The sequence below is a fragment of the Lepidochelys olivacea genome (assembly GCF_965140295.1).
Source record: "Lepidochelys olivacea isolate rLepOli2 genome assembly, chromosome: 9".
Taxonomy (NCBI): Eukaryota; Metazoa; Chordata; order Testudines; family Cheloniidae; genus Lepidochelys; species Lepidochelys olivacea.
Genome location: NC_140419.1, coordinates 32,088,730 through 32,107,336, shown reverse-complemented (window position 1 = coordinate 32,107,336; position 18,607 = coordinate 32,088,730). Strand labels below are relative to the sequence as shown.

At 41.2% G+C, this 18,607-nt stretch overlaps 1 protein-coding gene across 1 annotated transcript in view; it reads right to left on the bottom strand.

The window, feature by feature from the left end:
- PCOLCE2 (procollagen C-endopeptidase enhancer 2) overlaps window positions 1-8,806 on the bottom strand; it is a 46,870-nt gene extending 38,064 nt beyond the window's left edge. Inside the window, exons 1-2 of the mRNA XM_084638901.1 lie at window positions 8,369-8,806; window positions 6,075-6,183 (exon numbers count right to left, since the gene is read on the bottom strand). Coding sequence (XP_084495027.1) covers window positions 6,075-6,183; window positions 8,369-8,451 — 192 coding nt within the window. The 5' untranslated portion in view covers window positions 8,452-8,806. The remainder of the gene's footprint in view (window positions 1-6,074; window positions 6,184-8,368) is intronic.
- Between the last annotated feature and the right edge of the window lie 9,801 nt (window positions 8,807-18,607).

Genomic DNA, 18,607 nt, shown 5'->3' with positions numbered 1-18,607 from the left:
TTTTTAAGTTATGAAACTTCAATGAGCATATGCAGTCTTGGTTTTCAAGCTCAGAGCCTGATCCAACCCACAGTTACAGGAGTAATCCTTACTCACATGTGTAGTTGTAATCAAGCCATGGGGGTAAATAAACGCTGAAGGACTTGACCCTCCATCATCTTAAGGAATTGGTCAACATTTTATTATTTTAATAAAATAATTTTACCAGGTTAAACCAGCTGTTAAGCCATTTGGAAAACAAATCTACAGCATGGTGCCTAACTGAAATACGAACTGTGGAACAGCAGATTCATTTTAAGAATACCTACCAGCTCAGTTCTACAACTGATCCAGCAGTAGAACTCACAGCATCTGACTCTTTTGAAAACAGTATCTCGTTCTTTGTTCTCCACTAGAATAACCCCATTTTAAAAGCTTGAAAATTAACATGTATTCAAACTTGCCAATGTTTCTTCCACCATTTTCCAAACATCACTTTCTTCCCTGTCTTTCTAATGGAGCAAAACCCAGCAGGACTCAGTTTTGTTTACTTTGGACTAGATTGAGCCTTTGGGCTTGGTCATTGGCCCTAAGTCTGGGGCAGCAAAAAAACTGCAACGCCTCAGAACAAGCTCTGGGCAGGGCTTGAAGCTCAGTCACTATTTCTCCCTGCTTCTCCCTTACTATGTCATGTCTTCCTCATTCATAGGGCAGCTCATGCCTATTGCTCCTGGGAAACTCTGCTAGCTGGTGTATTTGGTGGGACAGGACACACAGCCATGGCTCCGCCCACTCCCCATCTTCTTGCTCGCAGAGGGACGCACTGGATGTGCAATTGTTGCTTTTCACTCCCAAGCACCTAGAATTGAAATCCAGGCAGCTTACTCCCCTGCAGGGCCATGCAATCTCACCCTGTCCTGTTTGTACACCAGAAATTACCACACAAGCACCAGCAGTCCAACTTCCACTCCTCTGTTTCCATATTGTTCTAGCACAGGGAAGGGGCCAGAGAGGAAGGGAAAGTGAGAAAATGGAGGGTAGGGTTAGTACTGGAATTGGGTGCCTGATCCAACTCTCATTCAAATCAACTGGTTGGTGAGAGAAGTTCAAGAGATGTGAGATTCCACTATGCTTCTGTATCTCTGACAGTAATTACCAAAATCCTTCTGATCAAATACTGGGGTTTGGTGTATGGATAGTAGATATCAATAAGCTTGCAATTTCATTAGGCACTTTTTGGCTGGTGTAGCAACCAACTCAATGACTGTCTCTTTAAAAACTGTTCCATTCTTCTTCCCATCCTAAACATAACTATAGTTGCCCAGCTAATAGATCCAGAATTTTTCTGCTAATTAGACATTCTTGACCTGACCCTGAGTGACACTGGGGCAAGTTTACAGTTGTGGAGTGTCCTAATTCTAATGAGGGGAGTGAGAGTGTTTCTGACTCCAAAACGAAAGATTGCCAAAGACAAAAGGACGCATGTATAGCCTCCTGCCACCTCCTCTCCCCTCCACCAATATACATCCCTTATACTCCTCCTACAGGACCCATGCTGTGAGCTGTGCTGCCAGTTGCTCCTCAAAAGCTGCTGCCTCTGGAATGCCCCTCAAGGGGGGTTTCTACAGCAAATGGGGAAGAAATGTAAACTGCTGTTTTGCCCAATGGAGTGTGGGTACAGGTGGAAGGAAAACCCAGTGAACAATGGCCAGTCCTCACCTCATGTCCCTCCTCACTGATAGCGGGGATTCTATAAGACTGGAGGAAAGTGGGTGAGCATGTCCGAGGCAGCACATCCCCCGCTCCCAGCTAGAATCTGTTCAAAGTGTGGTGCAGTGTACAGGAGGCGGAGGGTAATATTCCTACCACCTGATACATGGGGCAGGAGCATCTCTCACATATCCCTCATTTCAGGGGACATAACTAACTTTAGACCAAGTACCTATCTCCCACAGAGCTTTGGTGTCCCCTCACTTTTATTGTTGTAAATTACATACATCAAATACAATGTTTACAGGAATAAACTCCACACCATTTTATATTTCCTGCATGAGTATTTTGTCATTCACTTGGCATCCCACATTTGGGCCTTGGTAGGGTGAGGTGAGGATAGAACTCAGGAGTGTCGATGAGGGAGGGTAAGGGCGTGCACACCAATACACTGGATGGCAGTCTGAAGCAGTGTATTCAGACTTGGAGGGTCATTTTTATTCTATTGACAGCCACCTCCTACCAGCATCAAGGTCCTAACAGGAGCAGGTTTCCTATCAAGTGCCACTCTGTAGTCATACTGCTCAGGACCTTACCAGACTTAAAGCCTGTTTTGAAGATCTAGTGATGTGCTTTGGATGCAGAGCTACTTTGAACCAAACCTAATGGTTAATTTACCTTTTAGTTCTCAATATGTATACACGAACATAGCCCAGCAGACCCTACCATGTTGTGAATGTTCTTAACCAAATTAATGTTTATTAATGTAGTCAGGATTTATTACACTAAGTACACAGAGAAGCTACATACTCCTGTTAGCAAACATACATGTTTCTCTAGCAGAGAAAGGAGAATATATCCCTAAACGTTTTTGGGGAAAGTTGTTTATGGTGTACGCTGTTCTAAAAACATCAGTAGACTGTCAGCACTTTGATGAAGGGACTTTCTTATTTTATATATACAGCACCTAGCACAGTAAGGTCCCTGGATGTTTTTGTACCACCACTAAGAGCAACTGTTCTCTTCCTAATACATGCATACTTTTCTCTAACTTAAAACAGAGCCTATTCGCAAGTGTACCTCTTCCTGCTTTTTGGGAAAGTTCTTGGTATGTCTTGGTCTTCCATATTATTTACTACAGTGTTGGGGGCAGGGAGAAAGGGAGTTGTTTGTGGACGAGAGCCTTAAACGCCAAGTTTTAAACTTGACTTAAATGATTTTGGCTGAATAATAAACCTTTCCAAAACAGGGTTTAATAATAAAAATGCTGAGTGTTTAGCCATAGTTGTGCTATGGATCACTAGAACACCTTTCCCGCTATACTTATGGTCAAGACTTGAAAAATTTGTCAGATGTCTGCTAGCCAGGAGATTAAACATATTAGCCAGAATTAATATGAAAGATATATTGGAATGGGGGATAACGCAATGAAAGGAAGCCCAATTTCTGTGCCCACTTTCTTCCCGTCCCCTCCTTTCCAGCTGCTGATTTTTCCCCCCCATCTGAAGCAATGCAGCAGTGCATATTTGGAACGATAATTTCACAACCATATAAACGAGATGCTTTCGAGAACTAAAGTCTAAAAAAACTGACTTAAGCGTCTCTGCTCATGAGGGCAAGTTTCCAATTCCACTGATCAGAGGATTTTTCAAACCCTGCTTATTTCAGCAAACCTGTTCTGCAATCCAGCTACTGAACCTATAAAAACATCACCTTGTATGACTGTGACAGTCTTGAGTATTATTTTTACACATTGAGCATGCTGGATTTTATAGGAACTGCATGGTTTGCCAAAAAGACACAGGACAACAGGACAACTTCTAAGACTATTCCACATAACTATGTGGGTGATGGCCAAGAAAGGATTATACAATATTAAAAGCATATGTATGTGATACACATGAGTGACACTATGCAAGTTGCTACAGGAGAGGAAACAAAAGTAAAGATGATTTCTTAGCAGCAGCAGCACCAACCAAAGGCTTCTAAGTAGTCTCCCAAAGCCGCAGTACACGCGCTAGCACGTGCTACACACTTCTTACAGCTCTCAGAATAGAGCAGCTGTGTCTGTTAACCAGCATCTTTAAATAACAGAAACTTAATTGGGCTTGTGTCTCTTCTAGCTTTAGCAAAGTAACTGTAGAAGACTTCATCAGATACCATAATAATAAAATACCTATCTCTTATGTAGCACTTTTCATCAGTAACTCTTAAAGAGCTTTACAAAAGAAGGTGAGTACCATTATCCCCAATTTACAGGTGTGGAAACTGAGGCACAGAGATGAAGTAAGTTGCCCAAGGTCACCCAGCATACCAATGCCACAGCCAGGAATAAAACTCAGGTCTCCTGAGTTACAATCCAGTGCTGTATCTCCTAGGTCACATTGTCTCACTTTATATTATATTACCTATTTAGTGTTTTATAAAGGAATTTTACTTTCAAATTGCTTGCCTTACCTCAGTTAACTTTGGATTTCTCCTAAAGAAGATGGCATTCTCTGGTTGAGAAAACAACACTTCCATGCCTCTGATAACCCACATGGAAAGCAAAACAATAGCTGTTCCAGTTTTGCAGACTTGAGCCAGATTCTGCACTGTGCTGAATATCACCTACAAGGTTCACATTGCTACCATGAACTGGCAAAAGGTGCTCTAGTATCAGATACTAGTTGAGGAGGTCTTTACATGGTAACTAAGTAGATGTCTTTGCCCACCCTCCCAGCCACACATACAACTCTCTTACCAGAGTTTGGTGGTATTTAAACCTGGGCTAGCTGCCTGACTGGGCTTCAGTGCCACTTTCACTTGGGCTGGTAACCAGCCCACTTTTCAGTGAGGATGCAGGCTAAATCATTTGAGTGTGGATAGTCCTCCAGTGCCTTCCTACAATTCCCCCCTGCAATTCACTGTGAAAGTTCCAGCTTACTGCAGCAGATGTGTCCCCAGAAGTTCTAGCAACGCACATGTGGGGGAGTGAAGCACTAATGAGGACCCACTAACGTCAGTGTGGTTGCTCACATCCAAGCTAAGCTAATAAGGATGCTCAGAAGCAGTCGCTGATCACTCAAGTTAATTCTGCAATGAAAACATACCATAGGGACACTCCTTAAATAAAATCAGTTGTGGGGTTTTTTTCTGACTTAGTTAGCAGGAATAGAACTGCCAACAGGACTCTTCAGTGTGTACTTCCTAGCAATCATTTGTAATCTAAGTCTTTTATAAGAACTTTACTTTTGTAATTTTTCAATAATATCAAGATGATGTTTCAAACTTATGAAGAACTGATTTCAAAATTATTTCATGGTACCAACTGCTATTGAAAATCAGCTTTGTTGCTGCTACTCTTGTCTCACAGTCTTATATTATGTCAAATGGAATCTTTGCCAGCCAATCAGATTTCAGGATAGCTAACCAGTAATCATTAGTAAACATTAAAAAAGCAAGTGAGTCTCTCCAGACAGCGAGAAACAAGTTTCTAAATAAAAATGAGGCATACTTCAGATTGTTCTTTTCTAGAAGTTGGGCACTGATTAAAGTCAGCACAAAAAGCTGTTCTCCACCCAAATGCAGCATAATAAAAAGATTAAATCCACATCATTTGTTTGCTCTGACAGTAATTTAAAAACAACTGTCACAAGATCATTGTCTCTTACTTGCATCAGTGTCTCTAAAGCAGCAAGGCTGTATTATCCTGTGATGTCCTATTTCACTACCACTATTCATTCTTTTTTATATATTCTTTAGTGGCAACTTCAAAAGAGAATTTTCAGAGCACTCATTTCCCTCCTTGACCTGAGCCCATATACTAGTACTGACCCCCAGAGAAACTCTCCACTGATGTTAATGGGAGTTGTGCATGTAGCCAGAAGGCAGTGTGTGGCTTTAAGTATGTCTTTGGTAGCATAATTTGTCATCATCATACCTGTGGAAAAGTAAAAGGAGCTTAGTTAAAGCTTCTTTATGAAGTCTCTGGTTTATAACATGTCCAGCGCTGAAGGGATATTCAGTTCTGGCCATTCAGTTTATTAGTGTTTGCTCACTTATTAGCATCATTCATGGATATAATGTGGCTGCTCTGCAAACTCATTTCAGTGTCAAGTATCCTATAACACACATCTCTCTTACCATGTTTTTTAATTTGGGGTATACATTTAAGTTGAGCCTCTATTATGGTGTCTTTAAAAAGTTTCCATGCAGCTTGCAGGGATTTCACTTTTGGCACTGTACCTAATGTAACCCTAAAAAATGTTCCATACAGCTGAAATATGTAAGCCCAACAACTCATTATTAGAGGCATCTGTCACCTAATATAAAATGTTGGCATTATAAAACAGGTAGCTCTTCATTCTTTTCAGAAGTGTTTTTGTGATATTAGAAAGTCTTACTGTGATTTTCCAAGTACATTTGCTGTTTGGAGGGTAAACTCCAGGGAATCCTTCACTCCCAATAAACCCTGACTCTCCAGACAGAATTCCTCCACATGTAAAAGCAGGCCTGGGAATAAAAAAAATACTGCTTAGTTTAGAAATATATATTCCATCAACACTTTCTATAATGCTGAAGATGGAAAGACTATTATTAACCTGTGTGGTGGGTATGTCAGCTAAATGTTGATACAAAAATGTACAGCAACTTTAAATAAAGGATTGAATAACATTAGCAGATATTTAAATTGTAATATAGTACAACTTTTAATGCACAAACTGAGGTGTGGCTAGAATTGACAGCTCAGCCCTTAAAAATTTTAGATATAGTGCTGCATGCTGTTATACTTACACAGTTTGTTCAAGTACAAGCTTTGCCCTGTTCATAGTAAACAAAATAGGAGGGGAAAATACCACAACAATTTATATTTCTATAAAGAGCACACTTTTCCAGCAGTCATTAGAAAATGTAAAGTTAGGTGTCGCCCCCCCCCACACCCCATTATCCTCACTCTATTAAAATGACAATTTATTGCAGAATTCTAAAGCAAGCCATCTCATAGATTTTTTTTTTTTCTATACTGGGAATACCAGGACCCATAATTCACCATCAATGCAACTCCTGTTTGCATCACAGCATCCATTTGGAGCTGCACTGGTGGCAATTATAGATCCTAATTTCCTCTAATGGCGCTGATGGGTAATTAGGCCCTGGCTCAGCAAAGCATGCTTAATGTAAGCACATACTTCATGCTCGAGTACTTTGCCATGGCTGTAAAACTCTCTGAAATCACTGAAAAGGTGATATGTAGAAATGCAAAATCAGTATTAAAAGACAAGAATGTGGCAAACAGCCAAGGTGGTGGGCGTTGTTTTTCTTCCCATGAATCCAGTGCTGGCAAGTTTATTCATCCAAGAAATTATATAACAGGGTGTTTGTTTTTAATTCCAATATCCCCCAAAATAAAAAAAAAATCCCTTTGAAGGTATAACCAGAATCTTTTTTTCAAATTAAATACAAGAAACTGAGACGCTTGGGCTTTTTTTGTACAATGCCAACAAATGCTTGTATGCGTTACTAGAAAAGGACAGAGTTTCCATGCTCATTTTTTCTCTTTCATAAGAGAAAAGTAGAACAGAGGAGACCCTGATTAAGTGAGCTGTAGCTCAGGAAAGCTTCTGCTCAAATAAATTTGTTAGTCTCTAAGGTGCCACAAGTACTCCTTTTCTTCACACTTTGTAATTTGCACAAATAATGCTGATCTTAATGCCCCACTCCTCAGCAAGCATTTTGCTGAGGTGATGTCTCAAGATTTTGTTATATTTACTGGTATAAGTCAAGTGTTAGATCCTACTTAAGGCTTTGATTCTGCAGTCAGAACTGCCTGCACAGATCCTGGGTGCTGTGGGGGCATAAATGAACAAAATATATTGCGATGCAGTATCCCTGCTTTTTCCTGTTCTTATCCAGTCACTTAATTTGCAAGGTTCAATTATTGCAATGGGACTTTCAGTCATTCGTGTGAATTCCGGACGTTTTACTCTCGCTTGTTAATAGCAGAATGGGTTGATTTAGAGGGGAATCCTTTAAAATTAGTGCCCTGGATTCTTGCCCTTCTGAGTCTTCCCTCGCGCACAGGCTCATCCCCTCCCGATGTAACACATGCCAAAGAGAGCCTCGGGTCCCACCTTTCCCCCCCAGCCAGGAATGGGGGACGGGGGCTTCGGGTCTTTCCTTCTCTGACTGACACCTCTCTCCTCCCGCCTATTCCCACAGGCGACAGAGAAACAGAGTCGCCTTGGACAGAGCCAGCGAGCCCAGCCGCCCTGCCTTGGCGCCGTTCTGTGGCGAACAAGATGTTCCCTCCTTCTGCCAGGCAAAGAAGGGGCTGCAGCTCACCCACCCCGCCCGTGGCACCAGGCGAGGCGTGGCCGCCGCAGCCGGACGGGGAGCAGCACAGAGGCTGGCTGGGGAGGCGCCAGCAAGGGGCAAAAGCGCGAGGCGGTGCCTCAGCGCCCTCTCGTGCTCCTGCCTAGGTGCCTCTGGCGCCCGCCGGGCTCGGACCCGGAGGCGCGAGAGCGGGAGCCGCAGCGCGGGCGAGGGACGGCGGGGGGTAACTGCAGGCTTCAGGAGGAGGCGGTTGAAGGGCAGGCAGGAGTGTAAGGGGTCCGGAGGCAGCGGCAGGGGGCAAAGCAGTGGCTGGAGGGGGCGCCCCCACGAGCCCGGCGGCGCTGCTGGCCCGACGAGCCGTTACCTCAGTTGCGGCGGCTGCTGGCGGGAGAGCTGAGCGGCGGCCAGCAGGAGCCCCAGGCCCCAGGAGCACGCGGCTGGCCTCATCGCGGGCGCCCCGGCTCGCCTCTGCCGAGCGGCGGCTCCTGGGCGGAGGGCTTTTAAAGGCCGGTTGCGGGCTCGGCAGCCTCTCCGCGCGGTCCCCCTGGAGGAGTTTCCCTGGCATCGCGCCGCTCCGCGTGAATATCCCGGTTGTTCTTCCAGGCGAGGGGAGGAGGGAAGAGGCTTCCCCAGCCCAGAGCTACCCCCCGCCCCTTCGCCCAGCGCTTGGAAAACTTCCCTCGCGGCCCAGGGGCAGGAGTCTGCTGCCCAGAGGCTCGGGCAGGAACATGCCGCTCAAAGCCCCTGCAGCCCGGGCTGCGTCTGCCCCCTGCCTCCGCGCTGGCCCCTGGCTCGTGTGGTGGGCTGGCCGCGGAGTCCAGCGGCGGTCGGCAGCGCGCTGGGTGAGTTGGGGGGAGGGAGGTTACTGTGGCGTGTCCAGGGCGAAGATCACCACAGGCCCCTGCTCGGGCCAAGTGTGAAGCCCGGTCCGGGCAACACAAAGCACAGAGCCACTGCTCAAGCGGCTGTAAACATCCAGCTCGGGTGGGGAGTGTTTGTTTAACCGCGAGTCCAGTTCCTTGGGCTTTTTTATTAGTAGCAGCGAAACTGTAACTTTGTGATTCCTCCTTTTCCTCAGGAGCGGTCCTGACAGTTACTTCGTTTCAGGGACAGCGGTTCTTTTGTCACAAGAACCTTGTACATGTCAGATCTCAGCTGGCGGATGGAGAAGAAAAATCTTCCCCATCCTTCAAAAACTCAGTTACTGATTGGCAAAGGAGAAATGATTTCCTATAGTGAAGGAGGAATGTGTATTTAAGTTCAGCTCTCAAATTTCACAAGTGATTTGTAACTGTCATGTTTAGTTATGTGGGGCCTGGGGAACTGATCAACCTTACAGTCCTCAACAGAAAATGAGTCTGTGCTCTGCACAGTCTTGAGAATAATCCTACATAGTATTTACTGTACACACAGATGGACTGCAGTAGTACCTGGACATGCACAAGAAGCCTGAATTAACGTACATTATCAGGAATGTTTTAAAAGGCTACTAATTATCTCAGAGAAACAAATAATTACACCATGTTTGTAATGCAGGGTTTTGCATTTCATAAATGTGGCACACCACACCAATTTTGTTTATACGGAACACAAATAAACTCAGTGTCATCATCTGTACAATTAAGTACAGCTTTGTCAATATTTGTAAAATACTAGTACTGCTTTCAAAAAAATTCTTTAAAATTCTAAAATAAATTAAAAACGTCATTTTGTTTACCAGTGGTAAATATTGACTCGTTAGAATAAGGTAGCATTTAAGATCTGACTGTAACAAGGGTACTCTTTAAGGCCCTGTGGGGACTACTCATCTAGTAAAGTTAAGAACATGTGTAAGTGTTTGTAGAGTAGGAGCCTAAGTTAATTAACTGAGAAAAGTAGTGAAAAAATGAAATCTTAGTAGTATTGTAGCTATTATTTTAAGTTTACCAAGAACCAAATAGTAGTTAAAAACATACATTTTGTTTTGAACAATTATTGCAACTAACATTATAATCTTGAATGTCCTTCATTTAAGATCAATATCCTTAAAATAAATGGATTTAAAAAAAAACCTCTAGGACAGACTGGACACTAAATAAACACATGGACAAGAGTGAAATGAAATTGCCTGGGCAAGAACCTAGAACTTTACTTGAACAGATATTATTTCTTATGTTAATACTGGTGATAATTTAAGCCTAAAACGTATCCAGTCTTTTATTCATCTACACATAAAGATAACGTTTTAGGCTCACATTAGTGACATTATACAGCACAGACATAGTGTGTCGTGGTACAACCAACTGCAGACTGGACTGAAAGAAATCAGACAGAACTGCTCTAGTTCAGAAAACTATTCACCAGCTAGTAGGGCAATAATGTAAACCTATTTTATGATTTATTAACTTAGTTATCTGTTAAGCACTTGACATGCTTACATACATACAAAATGCAAATAAGGGAAGTTCCCACCTCAAAGAGCTTACAGTCTAAAAGACAGACAGAGATAAGACTAGATGCACAGGAGACCCCAGGAAGGATCCTATAAACTTAGAATTAAAAAGTAAAATATAAAAAACCTTCTCTCTCTCTCTTTCCTCTAAGGAGCAAATTCTTGGGAGAATTTGAATGGGCAGAGGTGGGAGCCTGCTTCACTGGGACTGAGAGGGTGTGAGGAGTGAGATGCAGCAGAGAAAAACACTAGGCAATGAAAGGGTAGTGATCCTGACACTGGTAGAGTGAATTGGGGTGCGGGGGGCCTGATGGGAGATGCAACGGAACAAGATCTGAGCTGTGCAGGGCCTTGGAGACAAGGATAACTTAAAACAGCAGTTAAGAGGTAGTTGATGCAGGGATTCAAAGAAGGAATTGACATGGTTAGCTCAGTGGGTGCGGGAGAAAATGTTAGCAGCTATATTCTGGGCTGACTTGAGGTGTGTGATATGGGAAACAGGGAGGCCAAACAGGAGGAAGTGAAGACGCCTTGGCCAATAGGCTTGTGTTGGGTAGCTCAAAAGGTTAAATAACTATTATGCATATATTTTTAATTTGGAAGAGACTGCTGGTAAAAGGTGATAGATTGATGCCAGTGAAGGTCAAGGTCTTTGACCAATTTACAGACCATACATACCACAGGCAACAGTGTAATCTCCATCTCTTCCCTCCACCCAACACACATATCCTTCCCTGGTCCTATCAATGTGTTTCTGAATGCAGAGAAGACCAACCATTTAGGGATGAGAAGGAGGTTCATTCTTCATGTCCATCGAATATTTGGCCTCACTGCTGAATGAGAGGGTGTTGATTATAATGGTGGCTTTTCTGAAGCACACGCTTAGGGCCAAATTTTCAAAGACCTCATTGCATGTGTGCCGTGGCAGCAGCAGGCGGCACAACCTTTTCTGCACCCCTCTCAAATTGTGCTGGTTACTATTTTTCAGAAGATCTATGGGTGTGCACAGGGAGGCTGAAAGTTAGGGCGGACAAGAGTGTATCCATTCACAGCACAGAGAATTTGAAAAGAGGCTTCAGAATGCTATTTTGAATCCTGCTATTTCTGCACCTCTACTTCTGTCTTTCTTAGGAGAGCAGCATTATTCTCTGCTTCCCTTGGCTCTGTTGGAACATACCCTGTATTATAAGCTGGAAACAAGGCATATAATCTAAAAGAAAACTGCACTTAGTAAATGTAAATAACATTGCAGAAAACAGTTCAACTTTGCAGCATACAACTCAACTATGAGCAGAAACAGGGACAAGACTGGCTGGTCTCCATCAGCATTAGCAGAAGAAAGAGGAAAAAGAGCTCAGTAAGCAATTGAACATTTTTTCAAGTGTTACCACTCGTATTAATCTTAAACTACTCTGCTAGTGTTTGTTAGTATAGTCTGGAGTTAGCATTCCCATCAGTCTCTTAGAGGTTAGATCTCAGCAGGAGAAAACAGTGGAAGGAACAGTAGTGAACTTTTAGATTGCATGCAAAATATATTAAGTTATTTAGGTTGCAAGGTCAAATGTTCAAGAGTTAGGAAATGCCAGATTTATGCTTGCCCATGCAATCTTAGTTCTGTCCCTTTCTGTGTCTCACCTATGCACTAAATGAGGTAGCGATTCTATGCAAAAATTGTATGTGCTTGTATAATTAAATACCATATCCTAATGCAGACACACAACTTACTTCCTTAACTTTCAAGGAAAAGGAAAGTAACTTCTCTTTAAAGGAAAAATGCAAAAAAAACAAATTCCATTTTATTTAACAACCCTATCCCCATTAGGCATCATTATCAGGGTTGGAACTCTGAACCTTCAGCACTGCAGTAGAACAGTAGCAAGAGATGGCTGCTATCTGAGAGGGGGTTACATTGGTTTGGTATACATTCTTCCTTCTTTGATACTGGCATTGCCAAGGCCTCCTTTCCTCTCCCCTTCAATCATCTCCCTTTCTCTCTACCAGCATTTTTCATAAACAACTGAACAACTTTACAAGAGTAAATGTTTTCCAGTGTCTATCATCCTGGGCCATGTTTAAACTAGTGGCCTAGGGTTGAAAGTGTCTCTCATTACCAAATGTCCAAAGAAGATATTTTATGTAAACAAAATAGGAGACAAGCTTCCAACCCATTGTCTGGCTAGTCTGTCTTTTTTCCCTGAATGTTAAACAATTTTTTGAACTGGAAAACAGCATTTTTTACTTAAGATGTAACATCATGCTTACAATCAGCTAGATTTTGAAGCAGAATCGGTAATTAATAAATACAATTTTTAAAAGGACCATACAAATAAAAATAGACATTGTTATTCTGTACATTAAATAGATACCATTCCCTAGAAACACCCACATGGCATATATACACCTGAAAACAGGAGCTGGCTGCTGCTGTGTGTGACATAATGTAGTACTAGAAAACCTGGTTTTGTTCTTATAAACAGACAGGGACACACTGCAGTTCGAGACATTTGGTTTTAAGAGAATTCCAAACAAAGTTGCATGTAACAGTCTTCTTTATATGGAAATATTAACTAATGAATGCTGTTCTCTTACAGACAGTATGAACCTTGTGTTCCTCTATTCCTTGTTTCAGCAGCAATAGGCTGCTGCACTTTGAAGTGAATAGCACTTTGATCAGGAACCCAGCTTTATAAATTTATGGGTCACAGCAGGTCCACTAATCCTGCTATAAACACAGGGTAATGCCATTTCTTAATGGAGAATGGGGATAGTGCAAAGTTCAAGTGTAAGTTCCAAACTTCAAATCAGAAGTTCTGCCTTTGCTTTGAAAAGAGCCATCAATATGGTATTCCTATTGCTTTTTCAAAAGGCATATGGCCTCGTTCTGATCTCTCTGTGTTTTTACACAAACATAACCCCATTGACATCAGGCAAGTTATCCTGATTTGAACTGATGAAAATGTGTTCAGAACAAAGCTCTTTATTTCTTCTGGCCTTAACTTAAGCACCAAGTTTTTTGTTTTTTTTCATTACGTCTTACCTCTCTTCTTTCAAGGAACACCAACATTAAAATTGCACTTCTTTCACAAACATTTTTACTTCACATTGTTCCAAGTCAGTTGTTGACTTTGTGCATTTGACCCAGAGGAAGAGATTGAGGGCTAATACTGCTTTATTGCTTGATAACTTGGGTGCTATCATATAAATACTAATAATTTGTAAACCTTCCTAAGACAAAAGAGGTCCAAGAAGTATCAAATGATACGCATGTTTACCAGGATGTTTTAAGATGGTCAGGACTCATGGTGTGTAGTGCACAGATATTTCATTATAGGCCAGGTTTCATATAAGACTGTGCCAACATTTTCTAATGGACTTTCAAGAGTCCGTTACCTGGTAGCATGAATGTATAATTACAGAGTCCCACAGAGGGTAACAAAATTGCTAAGGTAATGGATTCTGTGGGATCTTCTAAGAGTCATAATAACAAACTATTTATCCAAAGGCTTCAGCACTGCAAATTAAAGATATCGGTCCAAAGAAAATAGTCAAGACACAAAAGAAACATCTGCACAAAGCTCTGGAGTTGAAGGCCATAAGATTAGAAAACCAGAAACATATTAATGTTGTCACTGATGTCAGACAATCTTACAGCTGTCTGATTCCTCCCTGCTTGTTGATGTACCAGGAGCTTCAGTCTCAATAGGATAGCATTAGAGTTCCAGCATTGGGCAGGGCATCCTCAACTGTCAATAAAAGGTTTCAGAGTAGCAGCCGTGTTAGTCTGTATTCGCAAAAAGAAAAGGAGTACTTGTGGCACCTTAGAGACTAACAAATTTATTTGCGCGTGAGCATCCGATGAAGTGAGCTGTAGCTCACGAAAGCTTATGCTCAAATAAATTTGTTAGTCTCTAAGATGCCACAAGTACTCCTTTTCTTTTTGTCAGTAAAAGCCATTCACAACAAGGGAGCACGAAAAATAAAGACAGATTGTCTCAGCAATCAATCGGTATTCCAGGCCAAATTCAGCATGAATTGGCAAGTATTCAAGTAGATTAATATTATGGATGGAAATTCCAAAAAGCTGGATCCATTTGCCTTGGCAGAGAAGATTATTAATCATTCTTTGCCTCAGGGAAAGAAATAGGAAGGGAGCAGTAAAGATATCCTGTCACAGAAATGTTCAAAAAATCTGTTTTATTTTTGTTCATGAGAAGTAAAATCATCTTCAGGAGAGATATGGAAGAGAACCATCCTTGGATCCATTCGCATCAAGCAAAGTCAGAAAAGTTGTTGAAGGATATATCAATAAACTTCAGAAATATTATAGTTGAGCGTGGCTTAAACAATTGACATCTTTGGGCAAGGTACAGAAAAATAGTTTATTTTAAACTATTTCTTTTATGTACTCTGCTAACAAAGGCATAGTCCTGCTGGAGGTAGCAGATATCTGCCTGACACTCTTCATATATTTATACATTATAGTGTACACTTTCCCTACATTTCCACTGACTGAAAGAACACAAGGGAGGGAAGATGTCACTAAATGTTCATCCACATGTAGTCAAAATAAAGTGAAGTACAATTAGGAAAAAAGAAAATGAGTACTTGTGGCACCTTAGAGACTAACCAATTTATCTGAGCATAAGCTGAAGTGAGCTACAGCTCACTTCATCGGATGCATACTGTGGAAACTGCAGAAGACATTATATACACAGAGACCATGAAACAATACCTCCTCCCACCCCACTCTCCTGCTGGTAATAGCTTATCTAAAGTGATCACTCTCCTTACAATGTGTATGATAATCAAGTTGGGCCATTTCCAGCACAAATCCAGGTTTTCTCCCCCCAAAAACACACACACACACACACAAACTCACTCTCCTGCTGGTAACAGCCCATCCAAAGTGACCACTCTCCCTACAATGTGCATGATAATCAAGGTGGGCCATTTCCAGCATAAATCCAAGTTTAACCAGAAGTCGGGGGGAGGGGGGGGAGGAGGGTAGGAAAAAACAAGGGGAAATAGGCTACCTTGCATAATGACTTAGCCACTCCCAGTCTCTGTTTAAGCCTAAATTAATAGTATCCAATTTGCAAATGAATTCCAATTCAGCAGTTTCTCGCTGGAGTCTGGATTTGAAGTTTTTTTTGTTGTAAGATAACGTGTCTTACAACAAAAAAACTTCAAATCCAGACTCCAGCGAGAAACTGCTGAATTGGAATTCATTTGCAAATTTGCTTGGGACCATGTAAGTCCCTAGAAAAAAGGATATGGGGTGAGAGTGGACAGTGTATTGGGCTCTAGTTTACACTGTGATGTGAAAGTAAAGGACAATGCAATTTGGGGTTGTATACACAGATGCATTAAATAGTGGAGTAGAGAAAGAATGCTTCCTCTTTCTATGGTCCAATTACAATTGGATTATTGCATTCAGTTCTGGACACCACATTATAGTTTCCCAAGGCCAGTTTTAAAAGCCCCATCGCTTCTGACTTGAAAAACTGTACTGAACCAAATCTAATAAATGTGCAAAAAGGGGCAATTGTGTAGCTTCTACGAGTGTATCATTAGGAGAAATGGACATACATTGGTCTCAGAGAAAAAAAGACATTTAATAGGAAATTTTCCTATTACTACACTGGCACAATAGCACCTTAATGTGTAATACTACTGAACTAACTAATAAAATATGGTGTTGTGCAATAAAGTTGGTAATTGATTACTGCAGAACACTTTTCAAAGGCAATATGAATAAGCAGTCATTTAGCTCCTCAGAAAGCCACTACAATATAGCAAAATCTCAAAATGCAGCAGTAGCAATTGGAGAATTTCTGTAACTCATTCTGATCTTTTTATCTTTTCTAAAGGAGGAAAAAAATCTCTGTGCTATTCATATGACACAGGAGTTTTTTTAGGGATTTTAAATATCTTTATAGATCAGATCATATGACTTTGTTATCCTAAAGTGATTGACGACAACTTTCAGTTCCCACACAGTAAATTATTACAGATATGGCAAAATGCAGAATTGTATCCTGTTCTCAGTTACACCTGTACAACACTGGCTGGAATTTGATCTTATACCAGTTTTACACTTTGCACTACACGCACTGTCACTATTAACACTGGTGTAAGTGAGAAAGGAATCAAATCCCTTCTGAAATTATTCCAGTTCAGTATTCCTAATATTGTTCCAAAACATTTCCTTTATTTTAATTTATAAACCCATAGATCTAACAGAGAACCGTGTGGTCTAATTGGCCCTCCAAAGAATCTGCTTTGATAAAAACATTTCCTAGGGTGGGGGAATACTTTAAGAAACTTTAGTTCATCTAACTATAAAATATCCTTTTTCTCCTGGGATTACAGCACACCTCTATAACAAAACCAGTCAGCTGAAAACAAATATAATGACTTGCGGGTGAAGAGGGCAATGAGAAGCAAACCCTTCGCAAAATACTGGTATGTAATAAGAAGACTTCCTCTACATTGAGAAGAGATGGAAAACCACAAAGACTCTACCATGATCCAAGACCTTTCCTGCAACTTGGCTTCTCTGTTGAAATGGAAGGTGCTGACTCAATTGAATTTATAACCCAGGAATCATACATCTGAATGATATGGGGGAAGCCATATCTGAAAGGTTCATTCCCACAAAGTTAAGTCCCGAACCTGGGAAAAATGTCTGTCCCTTCATTGTAATATTAGCTGCTGTTGTTGAAGATAGATTAGTCTGGGGAGAAAAAGTTATACAAGCATTTTGAAAAGGAAGACATAGATGCAGCCATCCTCTATCGGGTACAATCTAACATTTGACCCTACATTGTATGTGCTGTTCAGGCTATCAATCCCCTGAATCCCTTCATTGGCTCCCCATTGTTCACTTTTAAAATTTAGGGCATGGGGAGGGAAGGGGAACCTTGCACCAGGACTGGACAGCTCTGAATCAGGGAGTTGCATCTGGCTTCCTGTGGTCTTCCCCCTCTCTAAATGCAGTTTGAATGGAATGCAGAATCTGGGCCAAACGGTTTCACCAGTGGCTAAAACTCAGCTATCTGCTATGTGTGCTACAGTAGTAGATTTAAATTTTTTAAATACAAAATGACTGGCATGGGAGATGCACACATACATTCAAAGGCAGAGTTTTTAGCCTTTAGCACAAAATTATGTATTTTAAACACCTGGAATCTATTATGTTGCTGTTTAATGAATTTCACAGAACCATCGTTACTTATTGTTTAAAGGAATATGATTGTCAGTACCAAATCCATTGCTGTACTGCAGAGTAAGTCACACATAAATACATAAATACATGCAAAAAAATTAGATTCTTAAAAAAAAAAAAACCTTTTCTGGCAGAGGGAAAATGCTTGTTCTGTTATCGCTAAGGCTATTTGATAGGCAGAACTGTAGACTGCATGAAATCTGTGGAGAAGTCCAACAAGTCAAATTCATGAACTCCCATGAAGTAGCACATTTGCTTCAAAAACTGTGATAAGCATAAAGACTATAAAATATTAGAGAAACTACCATGTATGTTAAAAATTAGACCTGTTATTACATGACATGATTGTGTTTCTAAAGTTACATCTGAAGAAGTTTGGTTAATTATAATGCCTTTATACCCCAACATATTTACAGTTGGCAGTAACAATCCCGTTGTACAAATTGCAGAACTTTACTTTTGGAAAGAGTTGTATCGGACCCGTTGTATCCAATATCAAATTAAATTTGTCATTGTATGTGTATTCCAAGAGTTTCACTTATTTTAATTTTACAAAGATCTGTAGTTCATTTTAATTTTATGAATCTATGGGGAAATCATTCACCATCAACAACAAACAAAAGTTGGCTCAATTTAATATTGTTTTATAAAGTTCAGCATTAACTTTAATGCTCCTAAACTATGCTGACATTACAGTTTTGGACGCAGTCAATTGCAGTGGAAGATCCTCCACACCCCATGCCAACATACTTCAACCCATGTTTGTGGGTGAAGGGGTGATTCAGGCTCTAGGTCCATTCAGTCTTTGGTCTCAGTGCAGAGATTGCAAACAAGGTTTTCTTTAGTGCCAGCTGTGATATGGAAACTTGTGCTCCAGGAACTGCAGATCACCTAGTTCACATCCCATATGGCCTCTGAACTGAATTTACATTAATAAGAAAAAA